A 25,921-nucleotide genomic window follows, 5' to 3' on the forward strand; every position below is an offset into this window, starting at 1 on the left:
GGCTGTTGCCAGCAGCCTCCCTGTAAAACAATAAACTCTAAAAAATAACTTATACTAAGGAAACTCTGGAGAGCTCCCCTAGCTGTGACCGGCTCCTCCGTGCACATTTTCTAAACGGAGTCTGGTTGGAGGGGCATAGAGGGAGGAGCCAGCCCACACTCTCAAACTCTTAAAGTCCCAATGGCTCCTGGTGGACCCATCTATACCCCATGGTACTAATGTGGACCCCAGCATCCTCTAGGACGTAAGAGAAATTTTATTATTCCTTAACATATAAAAGTGCCCTCAGCCTGTATCTTCCAATGCTTGCATTTTTCCAGTAATTTAATGTGTACCAGAAGCCTTTTTAATATATCTAGAACATGGCTACCAAAGGGTGCACTTTATTCATATAGAACTCATTGGTGAATAGGCTGCTACCCATAGTGGATTCAGACACAAAAAAGGCATAAGTAGAAGTGATCTTTATTTTTCATATTTCTCTCTAAACTATGAAAAGTTTAAGACTACTAAATCTAGTTATTTCACCATGTCATCCCTGTCTGAAGCATTTAAGGACACAAGAATTTAAGTCCAGTAGCAGCATATTTATTTAAAAAAAAAGAGAAAAGGCAAAAATGGAACCCGTCTCAGTCCAGTCATAATTCAGTATATATTTAAAGCTTTAAAAAAAATAAAAATAAAAACATTGAAAAGAAATATCTGAAGTGCAAAAAGTGTGTACCGCACCATTACACTGTGGGATATTGACCATCCCAGACACATGCGGTGAGCTCTGTAAATTCCCTGAGCAAGCAGTAGGAGCGGTGCCCTTGAAGGGCTGTACGGAGCAGTCCCGGGCTCCACAGGGTTTAGGCTTTGACCTCAGGAGCTGGCTGTGGCAGTTTGGATTCTGTTAGATTCTTTTCTGGCACATCTGCATCTTGCACAGCTTTGCACTGAAGAGATCTCTCATATTTGGTTTTAAAAAGCAGTCCGTGACCTAAAGACACAGAAAACAATGAGTGCTTAGAATGCAATCTCTCCTAACATGCACAGAGGTGGCACTCTGGAGGTAGAACACTGGTACCCACCTGCACAGTCTGCCATCTCCTTGAAAGCGGTTTTCTTGCAGCAGCTACGACACAGGTGGAATACACACTTATTACCCTGCAAAACAGAAAGGATTACCAGTTCAGACACTGTACCCCACAGGTCATGCTGCAAGACAGTAAAATAAACCTCTGTAGAAGCATCGGCTTCAGGTAATGCTACAGTAATATTTACCAAGCTAAATTACCTCTGATACCTGGAAGTTGCAAGACAATGACTCTCAAAGTGGTCATAATTGCATCTGTGTGGCAGCAGGAGCCAGGTCTCCAAGTTGAAGGAAAGAGCTACCATCAGCGAGAGGTTTGAAAGACTACTTCAGAAATGTAACAGCCCCTAATCTAAGAAGAGGGCTTTCTGATAATAGGCAGCACTAGAACTGCTCCAACCCTCTGTAGTGACAGATTCCATTTTAAAGTGAAAATGTGCAGAGGTAGTACAAACACCCAAAATAATAAGATTTTACTCACCGGTAAATCTATTTCTCGTAGTCCGTAGTGGATGCTGGGAACTCCGTAAGGACCATGGGGAATAGCGGCTCCGCAGGAGACTGGGCACAACTAAAGAAAGCTTTAGGACTACCTGGTGTGCACTGGCTCCTCCCTCTATGCCCCTCCTCCAGACCTCAGTTAGGATACTGTGCCCGGAAGAGCTGACACAATAAGGAAGGATTTTGAATCCCGGGTAAGACTCATACCAGCCACACCAATCACACCGTATAACTCGTGATACTATACCCAGTTAACAGTATGAAATATAACTGAGCCTCAGTAACAGATGGCTCATAACAATAACCCTTTAGTTAGGCAATAACTATATACAAGTATTGCAGACAATCCGCACTTGGGACGGGCGCCCAGCATCCACTACGGACTACGAGAAATAGATTTACCGGTGAGTAAAATCTTATTTTCTCTAACGTCCTAAGTGGATGCTGGGAACTCCGTAAGGACCATGGGGATTATACCAAAGCACCCAAACGGGCGGGAGAGTGCGGATGACTCTGCAGCACCGAATGAGCAAACTCAAGGTCCTCCTCAGCCAGGGTATCAAACTTTTGCAAAAATGTTTGAACCCGACCAAGTAACAGCTCAGCAAAGTTGTCAAGCCAAGACCCCTCGGGCAGCCGCCCAAGAAGAGCCCACTTTCCTCGTGGAATGGGCTTTTACAGATTTAGGGTGCGGCAGTCCAGCCGCAGAATGTGCAAGTTGAATCGTGCTATAGATCCAGCGAGCAATAGTCTGCTTAGAAGCAGGAGCACCCAGCTTGTTGGGTGCATACAGGATAAATAGCGAGTCAGTTTTCCTGACTCCAGCCGTCCTGGAAACATATTTTCAGGGCCCTGACTACGTCCAGTAACTTGGAGTCCTCCAAGTCCCACGTAGCCGCAGGCACCACAATAGGTTGGTTCACATGAAAAGCTGATACCACCTTAGGAAGGAATTGGGAACGAGTCCTCAATTCCGCCCTATCCATATGAAAATCAGATAAGGGCTTTTGCATGACAAAACCTCCAATTCTGATACACGCCTGGCCGACGCCAAGGCCAACAGCATGACCACTTTCCACGTGAGGTATTTTAGCTCTACGGATTTAAGTGGCTCAACCCAATGCGACTTCAGGAAATCCAACACCACGTTGAGATCCCACGGTGCCACTAGAGGCACAAACGGGGCTGAATATGCAGCACTCCCTTAACAAAAGTCTGAACTTCAGGCAGTGAAGCCAGTTCTTTTTGGAAGAAAATGTACAGAGCCGAAATCTGGACCTTAATGGAACCCAATTTTAGGCCCGTAGTCACTCCTGACTGTTTGAATTGCAGAAATCGACCCAGTTGAAATTCCTCCGTTGGGGCCTTCCTGGCCGCACACCTAGCAACATATTTTTGCCATATGCTGTGTTTTTTGATCACATCTTTCCTAGCCTCAATCAGCGTAGGCTGAAAATATAGGAAAAGAAATACCCTAAGGTATTGCTACTCCCAGGCGCTTGATGCGAGGTTCCCCACAGCAGCTATATATATAAGGGGTTGGTCAGACCCCTATTAATGTGAACAAGTAAGGAAGATATTAGCGCTTGTTGGTCACAAATGCAAGGGTGTGTCACAATTAAATCACAATTTATTAAAGGAATATAGATCTAGGTATATTTACTAAAAACTTAAATGCAATGCACAATAGTGGTTAATACCACATAAAAACAATGAGAAAAAGTAGATAGTGTTACTCCCATTGTTGTATCATCCTATTTAAGAACTGATCAAAGGATGGACCTGTTCCTATAAGAGTCCCCTTGGTTAATAAGGTTCAGTGTCCTATCCGTGGGTTTATAGTTACCACCAACGTCTCTCGAGGTAATTAGGCGAATCTGCGTCCGCAAAACACTAGCAGGCAGGTCTCACCGACGCGTTTCGTTGCAATACAAGCAACTTTTTCAAGGTTTGAAAAAGTTGCTTGTATTGCAACGAAACGCGTCGGTGAGACCTGCCTGCTAGTGTTTTACTCCCTCACCTTTTGGAACTATTGGACCTGGACCAAGCCCTCGTTGGATATTCCTATTGGATTTACAAGGACATTCCTATTTTACCGTGGAAAGCCAATATCCACCACCCGCCGAGGAACAGCACTTTTGCGGACGCAGATTCGCCTAATTACCTCGAGAGACGTTGGTGGTAACTATAAACCCACGGATAGGACACTGAACCTTATTAACCAAGGGGACTCTTATAGGAACAGGTCCATCCTTTGATAAGTTCTTAAATAGGATGATACAACAATGGGAGTAACACTATCTACTTTTTCTCAGTGTTTTTATGTGGTATTAACCACTATTGTGCATTGCATTTAAGTTTTTAGTAAATATACCTAGATCTATATTCCTTTAATAAATTGTGATTTAATTGTGACACACCCTTGCATTTGTGACCAACAAGCGCTAATATCTTCCTTACTTGTTCAATCAGCGTAGGAATGACTTCCTCCGGAATGCCTTTTTCCTTTAGGATCCGGTGTTCAACCGCCATGCCGTCAAACACAGCCGTGGTAAGTCTTGGAACAGGCAGGGCCCCTGCTGCAGCAGGTCCTGTCTGAACGGCAGAGGCCATGGGTCCTCTGAGATCATTTCTTGAAGTTCTGGGTACCAAGCTCTTCTTGGCCAATCCGGAACCACGAGTATAGTTCTCACTCCTCTCCGTCTTAGTATTCTCAGTACCTTGGGTATGAGAGGCAAAGGAAGGAACACATACACCGACTGGTACACCCACGGTGTTACCAGAGCGTCCACAGCTATCGCCTGAGGGTCCCTTGACCTGGCGCAATATTTTTTTAGCTTTTTGTTGAGGCGGGACGCCATCATGTCCACCTGTGGCCTTTCCCAATGGTGTACAATCATTTTGAAGACTTCTGGATGAAGTCCCCACTCTCCCGGGTGGAGGTCGTGCCTGCTGAGAACGTCTGCTTCCCAGTTGTCCACTCCGGGAATGAACACTGCTGACAGTGCTAACCCATGATTTTCCGCCCATCGGAAAATCCTTGTGGCTTCTGCCATCACCATCCTGCTTCTTGTGCCGCCCTGCTGGTTTACATGGGCGACCGCCGTGATGTTGTCTGACTGGATCAGCACCGGCTGGTGTTGAAGCAGGGGTCTAGCCTGACTTAGGGCATTGTGAATGGCCCTTAGTCCCAGAATATTTTTGTGTAGGGAAGTCTCCTGACTTGACCATAGTCCTTGGAAGTTTCTTCCCTGTGTGACTGCCCCCCCAGCCTCGAAGGCTGGCATCCGTGGTCACCAGGACCCAGTCCTGTATGCCGAATCTGCGGCCCTCTAGAAGATGAGCACTCTGCAGCCACCACAACAGCGACACCCTGGCCCTTGGGGACAGGGTTATCAGCCGATGCATCTGAAGATGCGACCCGGACCACTTGTCCAACAGATCCCACTGGAAGATCCTTGCATGGAACCTGCCGAATGGAATTGCCTCGTAAGAAGCTACCATCTTTCCCAGGACTCGCATGCAGTGATGCATCGAGACCTGTTTTGGTTTCAGGAGATCTCTGACTAGAGACGACAACTCCTTGGCTTTCTCCTCCGGGAGAAACACCCTTTTCTGGTCTGTGTCCAGAACCATCCCCAAAAATAGTAGACGTGTCGTAGGAACCAGCTGTGACTTTGGAATATTCAGAATCCAACCGTGCTGTTGTAGCACCTCCCGAGATAGTGCTACCCCGACCAACAACTGCTCCCTGGACCTCGCCTTTATAAGGAGATCATCCAAGTATGGGATAATTAAAACTCCCTTTTTTCGAAGGAGTATCATCATTTCGGCCATTACCTTGGTAAATACCCTCGGTGCCAGGGACAGACCAACGGCAACGGCTGGAGTTGGTAATGACAGTCCTGTACCACAATTTTGAGGTACTCCTGGTGAGGTGGGTAAATGGGGACATGCAGGTAAGCATCCTTGATGTCCAGTGATACCATGTAATCCCCTTCGTCCAGGCTTGCAATAACCGCCCTGAGCGATTCCATTTTGAACTTGAACCTTCGTATATAAGTGTTCAAGGATTTCAATTTTAGAAAGGGTCTCACCGAACCGTCTGGTTTCGGTACCACCAACATTGTGGAATTTTATTAACCCCGGCTTTGTTGAAGGAGGGGTACCTTGATTATCACCTGCTGGAAGTACAGCTTGTGAATTGCCGCCAGTACTACCTCTCCTCGAGGGCAGCAGGCAAGGCTGATTTGAGGTAACGGCGAGGGGGAGTCGCCTCGAACTCCAGCTTGTATCCCTGTGATACTACTTGCAGAACCCAGGGATCCACCTGTGAGCGAGCCCACTGGTCGCTGAAGTTCCCGAGACGCGCCCCCCACCGCACCTGGCTCCACCTGTGGAGCCCCAGCGTCATGCGGTGGACTCAGAGGAAGCGGGGGAAGATTTTTGATCCTGGGAACTGGCTGTCTGGTGCAGCTTTTTCCCCTCTTCCCTTGTCTCTGTGCAGAAAGGAAGCGCCTTTGACCCGCTTGCTTTTCTGAAGCCGAAAGGACTGTACCTTATAATACGGTGCTTTCTTAGGCTGTGAGGAAACTTGAGGTAAATTTTTTCCTTCCCAGCTGTTGCTATGGATATGAGGTCCCAGAGACCATCCCCAAACAATTCCTCACCCTTATAAGGCAGAATCTTCATGTGCCTTCTAAAGTCAGCATCGCCTGTCCACTGCCGGGTCCCTAATACCCTCCTGGCAGAATGGACATTGCATTAATTCTAGATGCCAGCCGGCAAATATCCCTCTGTGCATCCCTCATATATAAGACGACGTCTTTAATATGCTCTATGGTTAGCAAATAGTATCCCTGTCCTAACAGGGTAATAGACCACGCTGCAGCAGCACTATCCATGCTGAGGCAATTGCAGGTCTCAGTATAGTACCTGAGTGTGTATATACAGACTTCAGGATAGCCTCCTGCTTTTTATCAGCAGGCTCCTTTCAAAGTGGCCGTATTCCTTGACGGCAGTGTCACCTTTTTTGACAAACGTGTGAGCGCCTTATCCACCCTAGGGGATATCTCCCAACGTGACCTATCCTCTGGCGGGAAAGGGTACGCCATCAGTAACTTTTTAGAAATTACTAGTTTCTTATCGGGGGAACCCACGCTTCTTCACACACTTCATTCACTCATCTGATGGGGGAACAAAACACTGTCTGCTTTTTCTCCCCAACATAAAACCCCTTTTGGTACCTGGGTTAATGTCAGAAATGTGTAACACATTTTTCATTGCCGAGATCATGCAACGGGTGTTCCTAGTGGATTGTGTATATGTCTCAACCTCGTCGACACTGGAGTCAGACTCCGTGTCGACATCTGTGTCAGCCATCTGAGGTAGCGGGCGTTTTTGAGCCCCTGATGGCCTTTGAGACGCCTGGGCAGGCGCGGGTTGAGAAGCCGGCTGTCCCACAGCTGTTACGTCATCCAGCCTTTTATGTAAGGAGTTGACACTGTCGGTTAATACCTTCCACCTATCCATCCACTCTGGTGTCGGCCCCACAGGGGGTGACATCACATTTATCGGCATCTGCTCCGCCTCCACATAAGCCTCCTCATCAACCATGTCGACACAGCCGTACTGACACACCGCACACACATAGGGAATGCTCTGACTGAGGACAGGACCCCACAAAGTCCTTTTGGGAGACAGAGAGAGAGTATGCCAGCACATACCAGAGCGCTATATAATGCAGGGATTCACACTACCCACACTGATTGTTCCCTTATAGCTGCTATAATACACAGATTTGCGCCTAAATTTAGTGCCCCCCCCCCCCCCTCTCTTTTTAACCCTTTGAGCCTGAAAACTACAGGGGAGAGCCTGGGGAGCTGTCTTCCAGCTGCACTGTGAAGAGAAAATGGCGCCAGTGTGCTGAGGGAGATAGCCCCGACCCTTTTTCGGCTGACTTTTCTCCCGCTTTTTTATGGATCCTGGCAGGGGTATTTTACACATATATTGCCTCTAGGACTATATATTGTGCTTATTTTGCCAGACAAGGTGTTAATATTGCTGCTCAGGGCGCCCCCCCCCCCCCCAGCGCCCTGCACCCATCAGTGACCGGAGTGTGAGGTGTGCATGAGGAGCAATGGCGCACAGCTGCAGTGCTGTGCGCTACCTTGTTGAAGACCGAAGTCTTCTGCCGCCGATTTTCAGGACCATCTTCATGCTTCTGGCTCTGTAAGGGGGGCTGCGGCGCGGCTCCGGGACCGAACGATCGAGGTCGGGTCCTGTGTTCGATCCCTCTGGAGCTAATGGTGTCCAGTAGCCTAAGAAGCCCAAAATAGCTCCAATCAGGTAGGTTCGCTTCTTCTCCCCTTAGTCCCTCGTAGCAGTGAGTCTGTTGCCAGCAGATCTCACTGAAAATAAAAAACCTAAAATATACTTTCTTTTCTAGGAGCTCAGGAGAGCCCCTAGTGTGCATCCAGCTCAGCCGGGCACAAGATTCTAACTGAGGTCTGGAGAAGGGTCATTGTGGGAGGAGCCAGTGCACACCAGGTAGTCCTAAAGCTTTCTTTAGTTGTGCCCAGTCTCCTGCGGAGCCGCTATTCCCCATGGTCCTTATGGAGTTCCCAGCATCCACTAGGACGTCAGAGAAAATATGCTGTATCAATACAAGGCTATTTGACTGTGGTTCACTATGGTAGTTCAGACCACATGTTAAAATAAGATTTTACTCACCGGTAAATCTATTTCTCGTAGTCCGTAGTGGATGCTGGGGACTCCGTAAGGACCATGGGGAATAGACGGCTCCGCAGGAGACTGGGCACATCTAAGAAAGATTTAGGACTATCTGGTGTGCACTGGCTCCTCCCCCTATGACCCTCCTCCAAGCCTCAGTTAGGAACTGTGCCCGGAAGAGCTGACACAATAAGGAAGGATTTTTGAATCCCGGGTAAGACTCATACCAGCCACACCAATCACACGTGATAGGAACCCCGGTTAACAGTATGATAACAAAATGGAGCCTCTGAAGAGATGGCTCACAACAAAACCCGATTTTTGTAACAATAACTATGTACAGGTATTGCAGACAATCCGCACTTGGGATGGGCGCCCAGCATCCACTACGGACTACGAGAAATAGATTTACCGGTGAGTAAAATCTTATTTTCTCTGACGTCCTAGTGGATGCTGGGGACTCCGTAAGGACCATGGGGATTATACCAAAGCTCCCAAACGGGCGGGAGAGTGCGGATGACTCTGCAGCACCGAATGAGAGAATTCCAGGTCCTCCTCAGCCAGGGTATCAAATTTGTAGAATTTTGCAAACGTGTTTGCCCCTGACCAAGTAGCTGCTCGGCAAAGTTGTAAAGCCGAGACCCCTCGGGCAGCCGCCCAAGATGAGCCCACCTTCCGTGTGGAATGGGCTTTTACAGATTTAGGCTGCGGTAAGCCTACCGCAGAATGCGCCAGCTTAATAGTGCTACAAATCCAGCGCGCAATAGACTGCTTAGAAGCAGGAGCACCCAGCTTGGTGGGTGCATACAGGATAAACAGCGAGTCAGTCTTTCTGACTCCAGCCGTCCTGGAAATATACATTTTTAGGGCCCTGACTACGTCCAGCAACTTGGAATCCTCCAAGTCCCTAGTAGCCGCAGGCACCACAATAGGTTGGTTCAAGTGAAAAGCTGAGACCACCTTTGGGAGAAACTGAGGACGAGTCCTCAATTCTGCCCTATCCATATGGAAAATCAGATAAGGGCTTTTACAAGACAAAGCCGCCAATTCTGAAACCCGCCTGGCCGACGCCAAGGCCAACAGCATGACCACTTTCCACGTGAGATATTTTAAATCCACAGTCTTAAGTGGTTCGAACCAATGTGATTTCAGGAATGCCAAAACCACATTGAGATCCCAAGGTGCCACTGGGGGCACAAAAGGAGGCTGAATATGCAGTACTTCTTTGACAAAAGTCTGAACTTCGGGCAGTGAAGCCAGTTCTTTTTGGAAGAAAATCGACAGAGACGAAATCTGGACCTTTATGGACCCCAATTTGAGGCCCAACGTCACCCCTGCTTGCAGGAAGTGCAGGAATCGACCCAGTTGAAATTCCTCCGTCGGGGCCTTCATGGCCTCACACCAAGCAACATATTTTCGCCAAATGCGGTGATAATGTCTTGCGGTGACATCCTTCCTGGCTTTGATCAGGGTAGGGATGACTTCCTCCGGGATACCCTTTTCCTTTAGGATCCGGTGTCCAACCGCCATGCCGTCAAACGCAGCCGCGGTAAGTCTTGGAACAGACAGGGTCCCTGCTGCAGCAGGTCTTGTCTGAGCGGCAGAGGCCAAGGGTCCTCTGTAAGCATCTCTTGAAGTTCCGGGTACCAAGCTCTTCTTGGCCAATCCGGAACCACGAGTATGGTTTTCACTCCTCGCCTTCTTATTATTCTCAGTACCTTGGGTATGAGAGGTAGAGGAGGAAACACATAAACCGACTGGTACACCCATGGTGTCACTAGAGCGTCCACCGCTATCGCCTGAGGGTCTCTTGACCGGGCGCAATATCTTTTCAACTTCTTGTTGAGGCGGGACGCAATCATGTCTACCTGTGGTTTTTCCCACCGGTTGACCAGCATTTGGAAGACTTCTGGATGAAGTCCCCATTCTCCCGGGTGGAGGTCGTGCCTGCTGAGGAAGTCTGCTTCCCAATTGTCCACTCCCGGAATGAACACTGCCGTCAGTGCTAACACATGATTCTCTGCCCATCTGAGAATCCTTGTGGCTTCTGCCATCGCCATCCTGCTTCTCGTGCCGCCCTGTCTGTTTACATGGGCGACCGCCGTGATGTTGTCTGACTGGATCAGTACCGGCTGGTTTTGAAGCAGAGGTCTTGCCTGGCTTAGGGCATTGTAAATGGTCCTTAGCTCCAGGATATTTATGTGAAGAGAAATCTCCTGATTTGACCACAGTCCTTGGAAATTTCTTCCTTTTGTGACTGCCCCCCAGCCCCGAAGGCTGGCATCCGTGGTCACCAGGACCCAGTCCTGTATTCCGAATCTGCGGCCCTCTAGTAGATGAGCCCTCTGCAGCCACCACAGCAGCGACACCCTGGTTCTGGCCGATAGGGTTATCCGCTGTTGCATCTGGAGATGGGACCCGGACCATTTGTCCAACAGGTCCCACTGGAACGTCCTTGCGTGGAACCTTCCGAATGGAATTGCTTCGTACGAAGCTACCATTTTTCCCAGGACTCGTGTGCATTGATGTACCGACACTTTTCCTGGTTTTAGAATGTCTCTGACCAGAGATGACAATTCCTCGGCTTTTTCCAGTGGAAGAAACACTCTTTTCTGGTCTGTGTCCAGAATCATTCCCAGGAACAGAAGACGTGTCGTCGGGACCAGCTGTGACTTTGGAATGTTTAGAATCCAGCCGTGCTGTTGTAGCACTTCCTGAGAAAGTGCCACCCCCACTATCAACTGTTCTTTGGACCTCGCCTTTATCAGGAGATCGTCCAAGTACGGGATAATTAAAACTCCCTTCTTGCGAAGGAGTATCATCATTTCGGCCATTACCTTGGTAAAGACCCTCGGTGCCGTGGATAACCCGAACGGCAGCGTCTGGAACTGATAGTGACAGTCCTGTACCACAAATCTGAGGTACTCCTGGTGCGGAGGGTAAATGGGGACATGCAGGTACGCATCCTTGATGTCCAGGGATACCATGTAATCCCCCTCCTCCAGGCTCGCAATAACCACCCTGAGCGATTCCATCTTGAACTTGAACCTTTTGATATAAGTGTTCAAGGTTTTTAAATTTAAGATGGGTCTCGCCGAACCGTCCGGTTTCGGTACCACAAACATTGTGGAGTAGTAACCCTTTCCTTGCTGAAGGAGGGGTACCTTGACGATCACTTTCTGTGAATACAGTTTTTGAATAGCCACCAACACTGCCTCCCTGGCAGAGGGAGTTGCCGGCATGGCAGATTTTAGGAAACGGCGGGGGGGAGACGTCTCGAATTCCAGCCTGTACCCCTGAGATACTACTTGAAGGACCCAGGGATCCACTTGTGAGAGAGCCCACTGTGTGCTGAAAAACCTGAGACGTGCCCCCACCGTTCCCGATTCCGCCTGAGCAGCCCCAGCGTCATGCTGTGGACTTACCGGACGCAGGGGAGGACTTCTGCTCCTGGGAACTAGCTGTGTGCTGCAGCTTTTTCCCCCTTCCTCTGCCCCTCGGCAGAAAGGATGAGCCTCTAGCCCGCTTATTTTTCTGGGGCCGAAAGGACTGTACCTGATAATACGGTGCTTTCTTTTGCTGTGGGGTAGCCTGTGGCAAAAAAGTCGATTTCCCAGCAGTAGCTGTGGAAACGAGGTCTGAAAGACCTTCCCCAAAAAGTTCCGCCTCTTTATAGGGTAAAACTTCCATGTGCCGCTTGGAGTCGGCATCACCTGACCATTGCCTAGTCCATAACCCCCGTCTGGCGGCAATGGACATAGCGCTTATTTTTGATGCCAGCCGGCAAATATCCCTCTGTGCATCACGCATGTATAAGACCGCGTCTTTTATATGGTCAATCGTTAGCAAAATATTGTCCCTATCCATGGTATCAATGTTTTCCGACAGGGAGTCAGACCACGCAGCAGCAGCACTGCACATCCAAGCTGATGCAATAGCGGGTCTCAATATAATGCCAGTGTGTGTGTATATAGCTTTTAGGGTACTTTCCAGCTTTCTATCAGCAGGTTCTTTTAGGGCGGCCGTATCCGGAGACGGTAGTGCCACCTTCTTTGATAAGCGTGTCAATGCTTTATCTACCCTAGGGGGTGTTTCCCAGCGTGACCTATCCTCTGGCGGGAAAGGGTACGCAGCCATTAACCGTTTAGAAATGATCAATTTCTTATCTGGGGAAGTCCACGCTTCCTCACACACCTCATTTAATTCGTCAGATGCAGGAAAAACTACTGGTAGTTTTTTCTCACCAAACATAATACCCTTTTTTGTGGTACCTGGGGTATCATCAGAAATGTGTAAAACATTTTTCATAGCCTCAATCATATAACGGGTGGATCTATTGGAGGGTACACTCGTCTCATCATCGTCGACACTGGAGTCGACATCTGTATCTGTCATCTGAGGTAGTGGGCGTTTTATAGCCCCTGATGACATTTGAGACGCTTGGACAGGCACAAGCTGAGTAGCCGGCTGTCCTATGTCGTCAAACCTTTTATGTAAGGAGCTGACACTGTCACGTAATTCCTTCCATAAGTCCATCCACACTGGTGTCGACCCCGCAGGGGGTGACATCACATTCACAGGCATTTGCTCCGCCTCCACATCATTATCCTCATCATACATGTCGACACAGCAGTACCGACACACAGCAGACACACAGGGAATGCTCTTACAGAGGACAGGACCCCACAAAGCCCTTTGGGGAGACAGAGGGAGAGTATGCCAGCACACACCAGGGCGCTATATAACACAGGGATATCACTATACAGAGTGTTTTCCCCTATAGCTGCCTATAATATATATATACTGCGCCTAAATTGTGCCCCCCCTCTCTTTTTTACCCTTTCTGTAGTGCAGGACTGCAGGGGAGAGCCAGGGAGCTTCCTTCCAGCGAAGCTGTGAGGGAATAATGGCGCCAGTGTGCTGAGGGAGTTGGCTCCGCCCCTTTTTCGGTGGGCTTTCTCCCGCTATTTTATCGTTTCTGGCAGGGGTTAATATACACCTATATAGCCTCTGGGGCTATATATGGTGTTAGTTTTGCCAGCCAAGGTGTTATTATTGCTGCTCAGGGCGCCCCCCCCAGCGCCCTGCACCCATCAGTGACCGCAGTGTGTGGTGTGCATGAGGAGCAATGGCGCACAGCTGCAGTGCTGTGCGCTACCTTGGAGAAGACAGAAGTCTTCAGCCGCCGATTTTCCGGACCACCTTCTTGTTTCTGGCTCTGTAAGGGGGACGGCGGCACGGCTCCGGGAACGGACGACGAGGTCGGGTCCTGTGTTCGATCCCTCTGGAGCTAATGGTGTCCAGTAGCCTAAGAAGCCCAAGCTACCACCACTTAGGTAGGTTCGCTTCTTCTCCCCTTAGTCCCTCGTTGCATTGAGCCTGTTGCCAGCAGGTCTCACTGAAAATAAAAAACCTAAACTATACTTTCTTCTAGGAGCTCAGGAGAGCCCCTAGTGTGCATCCAGCTCAGCCGGGCACAGAAATCTAACTGAGGCTTGGAGGAGGGTCATAGGGGGAGGAGCCAGTGCACACCAGATAGTCCTAAATCTTTCTTAGATGTGCCCAGTCTCCTGCGGAGCCGTCTATTCCCCATGGTCCTTACGGAGTCCCCAGCATCCACTAGGACGTCAGAGAAATATTATTAATTGCATTATATCCAACATTTTCTTGGAGTCCACGCCAGATCCAGTGTTCTGTATCTATAGGAGAGCTATAAATCCTACAGGTAAAACTCAGAAAATTACAATATTGTGTAAAAGTTCATATATTTCAGCAATTCAACTTAAAAGGTGAAACAAATATTATATAGACTCATTACATGCAAAGTGAGATATTTCAAGCCTTTATTTGTTATAATTATGATTGTGGCTTACAGCCTAAGAAAACCCCAAATTCAAAATCTCAGAAATTAGAATATTACATAAAATCAATAAAAAAGGATTTTAAATAAAGAAACGTCGGCCCTCTGAAAATAGGATTTTAATACCTATCGGTAAATCCTTTTCTCTTAGTCCGTAGAGGATGCTGGGAACTCCAAAAGGACCATGGGGTATAGACGGGATCCGCAGGAGACATGGGCACACTATAAGACTTTGAATGGGTGTGAACTGGCTCCTCCCTCTATGCCCCTCCTCCAGACTTCAGTTAGAGAACTGTGCCCAGGGAGATGGACATTTCGAGGAAAGAATTTATTGTTTAAACACGGTGAGTGTCATACCAGCTCACACCTCGAACATGCCGCAGAACGTGGCATTCAATAGAACATCAGCCGACGGCAGGAAAAAACATACAGCAATATGCTGACTGAAAATGTAACACAACCTGTGTGTAAACACGACCAATAATAACATACCGCCAGCCATGACAGAAATAACGTCAGCAACAGACTGACTGAAAAGAAACACCACAGGAGTGTAACCAAAACCAATAACTGCAGATACAGTACACACTGGGACGGGCGCCCAGCATACTCTACGGACTAAGAAAAAAGGATTTACCGGTAGGTATTAAAATCCTATTTTCTCATACGTCCTAGAGGATGCTGGGAACTCCAAAAGGACCATGGGGTTTATACCAAAGCTCCAGACCGGGCGGGAGAGTGCGGACGACTCTACAGCACCGATTGAGCAAACATGAGGTCCTCATCAGCCAGGGTATCAAACTCGTAGAATTTTGCAAAAGTGTTTGAACCCGACCAAGTAGCTACTCGGCAATTTTGAACCGCCAAGACTCCTCGGGCATCCGCCCAAGAAGAGCCCACCTGCCTGGTAGAATGGGCCTTCACCGACTTCGGTAACAGCAATCCAGCCGTAGAAAGAGCATGCCGAATCGTATCACAGGTCCAGCGTTGTAACAGTCTGCTTAGAAGCAGGGGCCCCAATTTTGTCTGGAGCATACAGGATAAACAGAGCCTCCGTTTCTCCAATCAGAGCCTTTCTGGCGACACAAATATTCAAAGCTCTGACTACATCGAGAGACTTCGAATCAGCCAAGGCTTAAGTAGCCACAGGTACCACAATAGGCTGGTTCCTGTGAAAAGCAGAAACCACTTTTGGCAAAAATTATTGCAGAGTTCTCAATTCTATCCACCTGGAAGATCAAATAGGGGCTCTTGTGAGACAAAGCCGCTAATTCCAACACCCGCCTTGCGGACGCCAAGGCCAATAGCATGACCACTTTCCAAGTGAGAAATTTTAACTCAACCTCTCGTAAAGGTTCCAACCAGTGTGACATAAGAAACTGCAACACCACATTAAGGTCCCATGGTGTCACTGGGGGCACAAAAGGAGGTTGGATGCGCAGCACTCCTTTCACGAAAGTCTGAACTTCTGGAAAGGCAGCCAATTCTTTTTGAAAGAAAATTGATAAGGCCGAAATCTGCACTTTAATGGAGCCTAACTTTAGACCTGCATCCACCTTTGCTTGCAAAAAATGGAGAAAACGACCCAGCTGAAATTCTGCCGTAGGAGCCTTCTTGGATTCACACCAAGGCACATACTTCCTCCAAATACGGTGGTAAAGCTTCGCCGTTACTCCTTTCCTAGCCTGAAGCAATGTGGGAATGACTTCACCGGAAATACCCCTTCGGGCTAGGATATGGCGTTCAACCGCCACGCCGTCAAATGCAGCCGCGGTAAATCTTGATACACGCCCGGTTCTTGCTGTAACAGGTCCTCTCGTAGAGGAAGAGGCCAGGGATCTTCTATGAGTAAGACTTGAAGATCTGGATACCAAGCCCACCTTTGCTAGACCGGAACAAAGAGGATCGCCTGAACCTTTTTTCTTCTTATGGTTATCCCCTTCGGAAAGAGTGAAAGTGGAGGGAACACATACATAGACCGACTGAAACATCCATGGTATCGGGAGGGCGTCCACTGCTATTGCCCGAGTGTCCCTTGACCTGGAACAATATCCTTGAAGTTTCTTGTTGAGGCGAGACGCCATCATGTCTAATTGAGGAATTCCCCCAAGACTTGTCACTTCTGTGAAACTTCTTGATGAAGACCCCCCTCTCCTGGATGGAGATCGTGTCTGCTGAGAAAGACTATTTCTCCGTTGTCTACACCCGGAACGAAGACCGTTAATAGAGCGTTTACATGCCTTTCCGCCCAGCGGAAAACTTTTGCGGCTTCAACCATTGCCGCTTTGCTCCTCGTTCCGCCCTAGCGGCTCACTTACGCCACTGCTGTTAAGTCGTCCGACAGAATTAAGACGGGCAGATCGCGGAGATGATGTTCCGTTGTAAATAGCTCTTAATTCAAGAATGCTTATTGCAGACAAGCTTCCCGGCTTGACCTTTTCCCCTGGAAAGACTGCTCCCCAGCCTCGGAGACTTGTATCCATGGACACCAGGATCTAATCCTGGATCCCGAACCTTCGTCCCTCTAGGAGGTGAGAACTGTGAAGTCACCACAGGAGAGATATCCTGGTCCTGGAAAATAGGATTATTTTCCGGTGCATGTGCAGGTGATACCCGGACCACATGTCCAACTGGTCCGCAAAAACCACTCTGGCATTTGTCCTGCTCACCAAATGGCCGCATAGGCAGCAACCATCTACTTCATCAACGGAACGTATTGATGGGTTTACACTGTTGCAAACCTGATCCGACTCTGGATCCTCAAATCTCTTTCCACAGGAAAAAACAAACTCTCAACAGTTCAGTATCTAATCTTATTTCCAACTCCGACCTCTGCGTCGTTGGGATCAACAGTGATTCCGTGTGTTGAAGAGCTGTCAGAGAGAAACAACGATTCGTACCACTTGTTTCTAGACTTCGCCGTAGTCAGTAGAGCATCCCAGTACAGAATAATAATGGCTCTTACTATTGAAGGCAAAACATCATACTGCCATCACTCCGGTGAAATGACAATGACAATCCTGAATAGCAAACCCAGGTAAGCTTAATGCGGATGAAACCGCATTTAAACCCTCTTACTTCTTTTACAGGCTGGAGATCCCTGCCCTGAGAGAATCCAACTTGCAGTTCAACTTCCTAAGTAGAAATCCTTTTGGGATTGTTCTGACTGAGCTGTCCGGGCTCAGAAGCACGAAAAAGCTTGAATAACAGCTTTTTTTTTTTTTTTTTGTGACAGGGACAGCCGGACCATGTCCTGATCCTGAACCAACGCTTGTATGGTGTCGCATACTACCTCCCCGTCCAGAGGAGAATCGGTAAGATCTATTTGAAGAATCAGTGAAGGGAATCATCTGGAAAACTCGAGTATGTCCCCCTTTGGACTCTATTCTTAAGTCACTGTGTCAAGTCCATTCCAGGACAGACTGAAGAGTGTTAGACGAGTACCCACCAGTGTGGGCTTCTCTGTGAAGTTGAATAGGCTGCAGACCTCTTACCTTTTCACCTCCCCCTACCTACTAAGGGGAATAAAAACTGTATCCAACCAGTCAAAAGGACTGTATCCCACAAAAAATGCGTCACCAACCGTTGTGATGGAACATAGCACAAGAAGGTAGACTTACCAGTGGTATCTGCCGAGATCAACTTAACCAAGCCATCCCCAAACCAGATTATCCCTTCATAGGGAAGATACTCCAGGATTTCTCGAAGTCAGTGCAATGTTCTAGATAAGACCCAAGGAATATCCCATTTCTCCCCAGGGTAATTATATCGGATAGCAAGATAACCAACCATTTCTGAATACAAGCACTCCCCCATACGTATGTAATGCAAATATCATCAAAGTATATAATTAAAATATCACTTAGCTTCCTGTATACGGTCCTTTGTGACAGGGCCCCGTGCAGACCAGGGGTTGACTTTCACTTTATTCTATCCACGGCGGGAAAAGAATAAACACTCGGACTCCTCGTGAGGATTCAAGACCATCTTGTCACGGCTGACTTAGTGCTTCATTAACAGAGCGACCAGCACATGAGAAGGAATAACTTTACTTCAGCATTCAGAATAAAATGTAATACAAATATACACATTTAAATACACATATATACACACACATATATGCACTGTATATGCCTATGCACTGTATACATCTTTGCCAGGCTTATTTTATGAGGTATATTGCTGCCCAGGGCGCCCCCCCCCCCTGCGCCCTGCATCCTTGTAGTGCCGCTTGTGTGTGGGAGCAATGGCGCGCAGCGCGACCGCTGCGCGTTACTTCCGAGACTCTGAAGACTTCTGCCGTCACTGAAGTCTTCTGTTCTTCCTATACTCACCCGATTTCTTTCTTCTGGCTCTGTGAGGGGGGTGACGGCGCGGCTCCGGGAACAAGCAGCTAGGCGAACCAAGTGATCAGACCCTCTGGAGCTAATGGTGTCCAGTAGCCTAAGATGCAGAGCCCTTGTACTCAGAAGAAGTAGGTCTGCTTCTCTCCCCTCACTCCCACGATGCAGGGAGCCTGTAGCCAGCAGGTCTCCCTGAAAATAATAAACCTAACAAAGTCTTTTCAGAGAAACTCAGGTGAGCTCCCCTAGTGTGTCCCCAGTCTCTCTGGGAAGAGTCTAACTGAAGTCTGGAGGAGGGGCATAGAGGGAGGAGCCAGCCCACACCCATTCAAAGTCTTATAGTGTGCCCATTTCTCCTGCGGATCCCGTCTATACCCCATGGTCCTTTTGGAGTCCCCAGCATCCTCTAGAACGTATGAGGAAAGTATAATCATGCATATGTACTCAGTACTTGGTTTGTGCCCCTTTTGCATGAATTACTGCCTCAATGCGGTGTGGCATGGATTCTATCAGCCTGTGGCACTGCTGAGGTGTTATGGAAGACCAGGACGCTACTACAGCAGCCTTCAGCTCTTCTGCATTATTCGGCCTCACGTCTCATCTTTCTCTTGGCAATGCCCCATAGATTCTCCATGGGGTTCAGGTCAGACGAGTTTTGCTGGCCAATCCAACACAGTAATCCCACGGTCATTGAACCAGGTTTTGGTACATTTGGCAGTGTGGGCAGGTGCTTAGTCCTGCTGGAAAATAGAGTCAGCATCTCCATAAAGCTTGTCTGCTGAAGGAAGCATGAAGTGCTCTAAAATGTCCTGGCAGACGGCTGCGTTGACTCTGGACTTAATAAAACGCAGTGAACCAACACCAGCAGATGACATGTCTCCCCAAATCAACACAGACTGTGGAAACTTCACACTGGACTTCAAGCATCTTGGATTGTGTGCCTCTCCATTCTTCCTCCATACTCTGGGTCCATGGTTTCCAAATGAGATGCAAAAACGAGATTTATGGTAAGAACTTACTTTTGTTAAATCTCTTTCTGCGAGGTACACTGGGCTCCACAAGGATAGACATTGGGGTGTAGAGTAGGATCTTGATCTGAGGCACCTACAGGCTCAAAGCTTTGACGGTTCCCAGAATGCACAGCGCCGCCTCCTCTATAACCCCGCCTCCCTGCACAGGAGCTCAGTTTTTAGTTAACCAGCCCAATGCAGTAGCAGGAAAAGAGACGACAACGGTTAGTAGCCACATACACCACACTCTCATGACAGGAGAAGTGTCAGCGGCTAATGCCATACCAACCAAAGAAGCCAAGTGCATTAGGGTGGGCCCCTTGTGGAGCTCAGTGTACCTCGCAGAAATAGATTTAACAAAGGTAAGTTCTTACCATAAATCTCGTTTTCTGCTGCGGGGTACACTGGGCTCCACAAGGATAGACACTGGGGATGTCCTAAAGCAGTTCCTTATGGGAGGGGACGCACTGTAGCGGGCACAAGAACCCGGCGTCCAAAGGAAGCATCCTGGGAAGCAGCAGTATCGAAGGCATAGAACCTTATGAACGTGTTCACTGAAGACCACGTAGCCGCCTTGCACAATTGTTCAAGGGTCGCACCACGGCGAGCCGCCCAAGAAGGTCCAACAGACCGAGTAGAATGGGCCGTAATGTGAGCAGGAGCCGACAGACCAGCCCTCACATAAGCATGTGCAATCACCATTCTGATCCATCTGGCCAAAGTCTGCTTGTGAGCAGGCCAGCCACATTTGTGAAATACAAACAGTACAAAGAGAGAATCAGATTTCCTAATGGAAGCAGTTCTCTTCACATAGATACGGAGAGCCCGTACCACATCCAAAGACTTCTCTTTGGGAGACAGATCAGGAGAAACAAGTGCCGGAACCACAATCTCCTGGTTAAGGTGGAACGAGGAAACCACCTTAGGTAAATACCCGGGACGAGTCCTAAGAACGCCCGGTCACGGTGAAATATCAGATATGGGGAACTACAGGACAAGGCACCCAAATCCGACACTCTTTTAGCTGAAGCAATAGCCAGCAGAAACACCACCTTAAGGGAAAGCCACTTAAGATCAGCTGAACCAAGAGGTTCAAACGGAGACTCTTGTAACGCCTCCAAAACCACAGACAAGTCCCAAGGAGCCACAGGCGGGACATAGGGAGGTTGGATACGCAACACACCCTGAGTAAAGGTATGCAAATCAGGTAAGGTCGCAATTTTTCTCTGAAACCACACCGACAAGGCAGAAATATGAACCTTGAGGGAGGCCAGACGTAGGCCTAAGTCCAGGCCCTGTTGAAGAAAAGCCAACAACTTGGCTATACTAAACTTGGAAGCGTCATAATCGTTAGATGCGCACCAAACAAAGTAAGAACGCCAGACCCTATAGTAAATCCGAGCCGAAGCCGGTTTCCGGGCCCGCAACATAGTTTGAATGACCGCCTCAGAAAACCCTTTAGCCCTTAAGACGGAAGCTTCAAGAGCCACGCCGTCAAAGACAGCCAGGCTAGGTCCTGGTAGACACAGGGGCCCTGAACGAGGAGGTCTGGGCGTTGTGGAAGTAGAATTGGACGCTCTGACGATAGGCCTTGCAGGTCTGAGAACCAGTGCCGTCTGGGCCACGCTGGAGCTATGAGAAGCAGAATTCCTTTTTCTTGCTTGAACTTCCGAATTACCCTGGGCAGGAGTGACACAGGAGGGAACACGTACAGCAGCCGAAACCTCCACGGCACCGCCAGCGCATCCACGAATGCTGCTTGAGGATCCCTTGTCCATGCTCCGAAGACCGGAACGTTGTGATTGTGTCGAGACGCCATCAGATCTACGTCTGGAAGACCCCACTTTTCCACTAGGAGTTGAAACACTACTGGATGGAGGCCCCACTCGCCGGCATGTACGTCCTGACGACTGAGAAAGTCCGCTTCCCAATTCAGGACTCCCGGAATGAAGACTGCCGATATGGCCGGCAGTCATCATTCCGGGAGTCCTGAATTGGGGAGTCCTGAATACGTTCCACCCAACGTAGAATCCGTGAGACTTCCTTCACTGCCAGACGGCTTCGAGTGCCGCCTTGATGATTTATGTAAGCCACTGTGGTGGCGTTGTCCGACTGCACTTGAACAGGACGGTTCTGAATTAAATGCTGGGCTAGGTTCAATGCACTGAAGACCGCCCGCAATTCCAGAATGTTGATTGAGAGGAGGGACTCTTCCTTGGTCCACCGACCCTGAAGGAAGTGTTGCTCCAGTACCGCGCCCCAACCTCTTAAGACTGGCATCTGTCGTCAACAGGACCCAGTCGGATATCCAGAAGGAACGGCCCCTGCACAATTGTTGGTCCTGGAGCCACCAGAGCAGCGACAGACGGACCTCCGGAGTCAATGAGATCATTTGAGACCTGATCCGGTGAGGCAGGCCGTCCCACTTGGCTAGAATCAGCCTCTGGAGGGGGCGAGAATGGAATTGAGCATACTCCACAATGTCGAATGCGGATTCCATGAGGCCCAGCACCTGCATCGCCGAATGTATAGACACTTGCGGACGAGAAAGTAAGCAACAAATCCTGTCCTGAAGCTTCAGGACTTTCTCCTGACACAAGAACAACCTCTGGTTGTGAGTGTCCAATAGCGCTCCCAGATGCACCATGCTCTGAGCAGGGATCAGGGAGGATTTCTTCCAGTTGATGAGCCACCCGTGGGCTTGTAGAAACCGGACCGTCATATCTAGATGACGTAGGACAGGCCTGGCCAACCTGTGACTCTCCAGCTGTTGTAAAACTACAAGTTCCATCATGCTTTGCCACAGTTTTGCCATTAGGGAAAGCTAAAACTGTGGCCGAGCATGCTGGGATGTGTAGTTTCACAACATCTGGAGAGCCACAGGTTGTCGAGGCCTAACGTAGGAGAAGTTCTGGGGGAATTTGCCAGGATTAACAAGTCGTCCAGATACGGCAGTATCCTGACCCCTTGACGGCGGAGTACCACCGTCATCACCGCCATAACTTTGGTGAAGACTCGCGGAGCCGTTGTTAAACCAAAAGGTAACGCCTGAAACTGGTAATGGAGGTTGCCAACCGCAAACCTCAGGTATTGCTGATGTGACGCTGCTATAGGAATATGCAGGTAAGCATCCTGTATGTCCAGGGAGACCATGTAGTCCCCAGGTTCCAAAGCCAGAACTACAGAGCGAAGGGTTTCCATACGGAACTTGGAAACATTCACAAACCTGTTCAATGCCTTGAGGTTGAGAATGGGCCGGGAGGACCCATTCGGTTTCGGGACTAGAAACAGCGGAGAATAGTACCCCCGGCCCCTCTGCGCAAGAGGCACCTGTACTACGACTCCTGTATCCAGGAGGGTCTGTACCACCGAATGCAGAGTTTTTGCCTTTGTCTGGTCCAACAGGACGTCTGTCTGGCAAAATCGATGAGGGGGTCGGTTTTTGAAGGCTATGGCGTAACCTCAAGTGACAACTTCCCGTACCCAGGCATCTGAAGTGGTTTTCAACCATTCCTGGGTATACCCTAGAAGCCGGCCCCCCACCCTGGGATCCCCCAGGGGGAGGCCCGCCCCGTCATGCGGCAGGCTTATCGGCCTTGTAAGCTGGCTGACGGGCCGCCCAGGCTAGTTTTGGCTTTGGCTTACCAGGTTTGGAAGTGCGGGCCTGCTTGTTGTACGCCTGACCTTTTGCTTTACCTGAAGGACGAAAGGGGCGAAAGGAAGTACCTTTAGCCTTCGACACAGAAGGAGCGGTACTTGGCAGTCAGGCAGTTTTGGCAGTAGCCAGGTCAGCCACTATCTTATTTAAGTCCTCCCCAAACAGAATATCTCCCTTGAAAGGGAGTACCTCCAGGGTTTTTCTAGAGTCCAGATCCACAGATCAGGATCTCAGCCACAATATCCGGCGAGCCAGGACTGACGTAGTAGAGGCCTTGGCTGCTAGGATACCATCATCAGAAGCCGCCTCTTTAATATAGTGAGAAGCTGTGACAATATATGACAAGCATTGTCTAGCATGGTCAAAAGAGATTTCAGCTTCTAACTCCAAGGCCCATGCTTCAATAGCCTCTGCAGCCCATGTTGCCGCAATAGTGGGCCTTTGTGCAGCACCCGTGAGGGTGTAAATAGCTTTAAGACAACCCTCCACACGTTTATCCGTAGGCTCTTTTAGAGACGTGACGGTAGTGACAGGTAGAGCTGAGGAAACCACCATCCTAGCCACATGTGAGTCTACTGGAGGCGTTTCCCAATTCTTTAGACAGCTCTGGTGCGAGGGGATAGCGAGCAAGCATCTTCTTTTGAGGCACAAACTTCGTACCCGGGTTTTCCCAGGGTTCCTGACTTATATCCACTAGGTGATCAGAGTGAGGTAAAACTTGTTTAACCACCTTCTGATGCTTGAACCTATCTGGTTTCTTAGGAGGGACGGATGGCTCGGGATCATCCGTAATCTGTAGAATTAACTAAATAGCCTCCAAAAGATCAGGAACATCCACATGTGAACCACCCTCCCCATCATCCGTATCTGAGTCAGAACCTGTGGGGTCAGTGTAAGTGCCGTCTTCATCAGATGAGGTGTCAGTGACAGCAGTGGATTGTGAGGAGACAAGCGCTCGCTTAGAGGACCCCTTGGACTTAGGTGAGCGATGGTTAGACTTTTTAGTAGTCAGGGACTAGTTCAACTTCTTCAATTGAGCAGATAAATCGTCCGCCCACGGCGTGTTAGCTGCAGGGACCACATACGGTTGTACCGGCATTGGGGGTCCCATAGGGGGTGTTAGTTTATTAACTAGCGTATGTAGAAGCGTGCAAAAAGCGGCCCACGTGGGTCATTATGTACCTCTGTTGCCACAGTCTCACTGGGGGGCAAGGAGCCCCCAGAACCAGAGCCCACAGTTGCTATATTCTCCTCATAGGGATCTGTGGCTTCAGCAACACCGGCAGTGTGTTCAGCCCCAGAACCGTTACCCTCAGAAGCAGACATGATATAACTTGCAGTATCAGGTAACAGTACAATTGGCAGCAGCACAATACCTCTTACTCAAACCCCTGCGCAGTGTAGTCCGCACTAGCAGAGATAAAGGAGAGATATGGAGACTAAATCACAGAGAAAAATACGTATTAAAGTATATCTTTGTGAAATCCTATATCAATATAAAACCTGACGCACCAAGCCCCCTCAGGTTATAGAATATAGGGATAGCAAGTTGAGTGAAAGACACAAAATGGACACCACTCAGCTATCTAATGCACACACAGATAGTCAGTTTGTACAATGCAGAGGTTATTACTAACAATAATACTGCACTGGACTAGCTTATATATATAGCTATATAGTCAATAGATATAACACTGCACAGTAAGAACTGGATGTATATCACAGGGTAATTGTACTAAAAAACCCTGACTAAATGCACTCTTTCTTAACTAGCACTGTCTAAAAAGGCAGGTAAAATACTTAAGTGTCATGTAAAGTCACAGCACTGACAACCAGGCGGCTTTACACAGGAGGATTTACCCAAGCAGTCCCAGGAACAGTGAAGCGGACAGATAATAACGCCCAGACACTGACAGGGAGTGAGGGAGAGATAGATATGCAGCTCCAGGGCGGGAACATTTGCGGGAAATGGCGCCCTGGGGCTGGGGGAGGGGCTTCAGGTCTAAGCCTTATCCCCCTGCTGGCAAAACCACCGGGTACTGTGGGCTACTGAAAATGGTTTAGAGAGAAAACCTGACCTGCACCCATGCCCTGGTGATCTAGTGGGATCGCCTGTACTGCCACAGTGTCCACCGCCAGCACGCGCGGCCCGCCTCCCACTGACCGCGCCGGATCGGATCGCGATAAAGACCGGGTCTTGCAAGCGGGACCCACTCACCACCTCCCGAAGCGCGGCCACGTGATCCCGTAGAGCCCCCGTCGTGTGTGCCTGACGTGAAGTAAACCGGAGCCTCCTGCTGTAGTTACCCGGCAACCAGGGCTCGGGAGTGTACAGCGCCGCTGGTGAAAGCTGGAGCTGAAGCAGTGAATGTCTTCTGACATTTACCACCGCTGCTGCCCTTGAAGTCTTCACTTTTTTCTTCAAAAAAAGCTCTTCTTAGGGCTGCCTGGAGCAGCCCCTCTGTTATGTGCCTGCTTACTGCAGCACCAACTACCAAACTGAGCTCCTGTGCAGGGAGGCGGGGTTATAGAGGAGGCGGCGCTGTGCATTCTGGGAACAGTCAAAGCTTTGAGCCTGTTGGTGCCTCGGATCAAGATCCTACTCTACACCCCAATGTCTATCCTTGTGGAGCCCAGTGTACCCCGCAGCAGAAATTTGCTCTCATCAGAAAAGAGGACTTTGGACCACTGAGCAACAGACCAGTTCTTTTTTTCTTTAGCCCAGGTAAGACACTTCTG

At 49.0% G+C, this 25,921-nt stretch overlaps 1 protein-coding gene across 1 annotated transcript in view; it reads right to left on the bottom strand.

Moving 5' to 3' along the window:
* Positions 1–449: 449 nt before the first annotated feature.
* Positions 450–25,921, bottom strand: part of DUS1L (dihydrouridine synthase 1 like) — a 90,224-nt gene continuing 64,752 nt past the window's right edge. Inside the window, exons 12-13 of the mRNA XM_063961238.1 lie at positions 1,074–1,149; positions 450–982 (exon numbers count right to left, since the gene is read on the bottom strand). Coding sequence (XP_063817308.1) covers positions 852–982; positions 1,074–1,149 — 207 coding nt within the window. The 3' untranslated portion in view covers positions 450–851. The remainder of the gene's footprint in view (positions 983–1,073; positions 1,150–25,921) is intronic.

This window comes from Pseudophryne corroboree, chromosome 3 (assembly GCF_028390025.1).
Source record: "Pseudophryne corroboree isolate aPseCor3 chromosome 3, aPseCor3.hap2, whole genome shotgun sequence".
In the NCBI taxonomy this organism is placed as follows: domain Eukaryota; kingdom Metazoa; phylum Chordata; class Amphibia; order Anura; family Myobatrachidae; genus Pseudophryne; species Pseudophryne corroboree.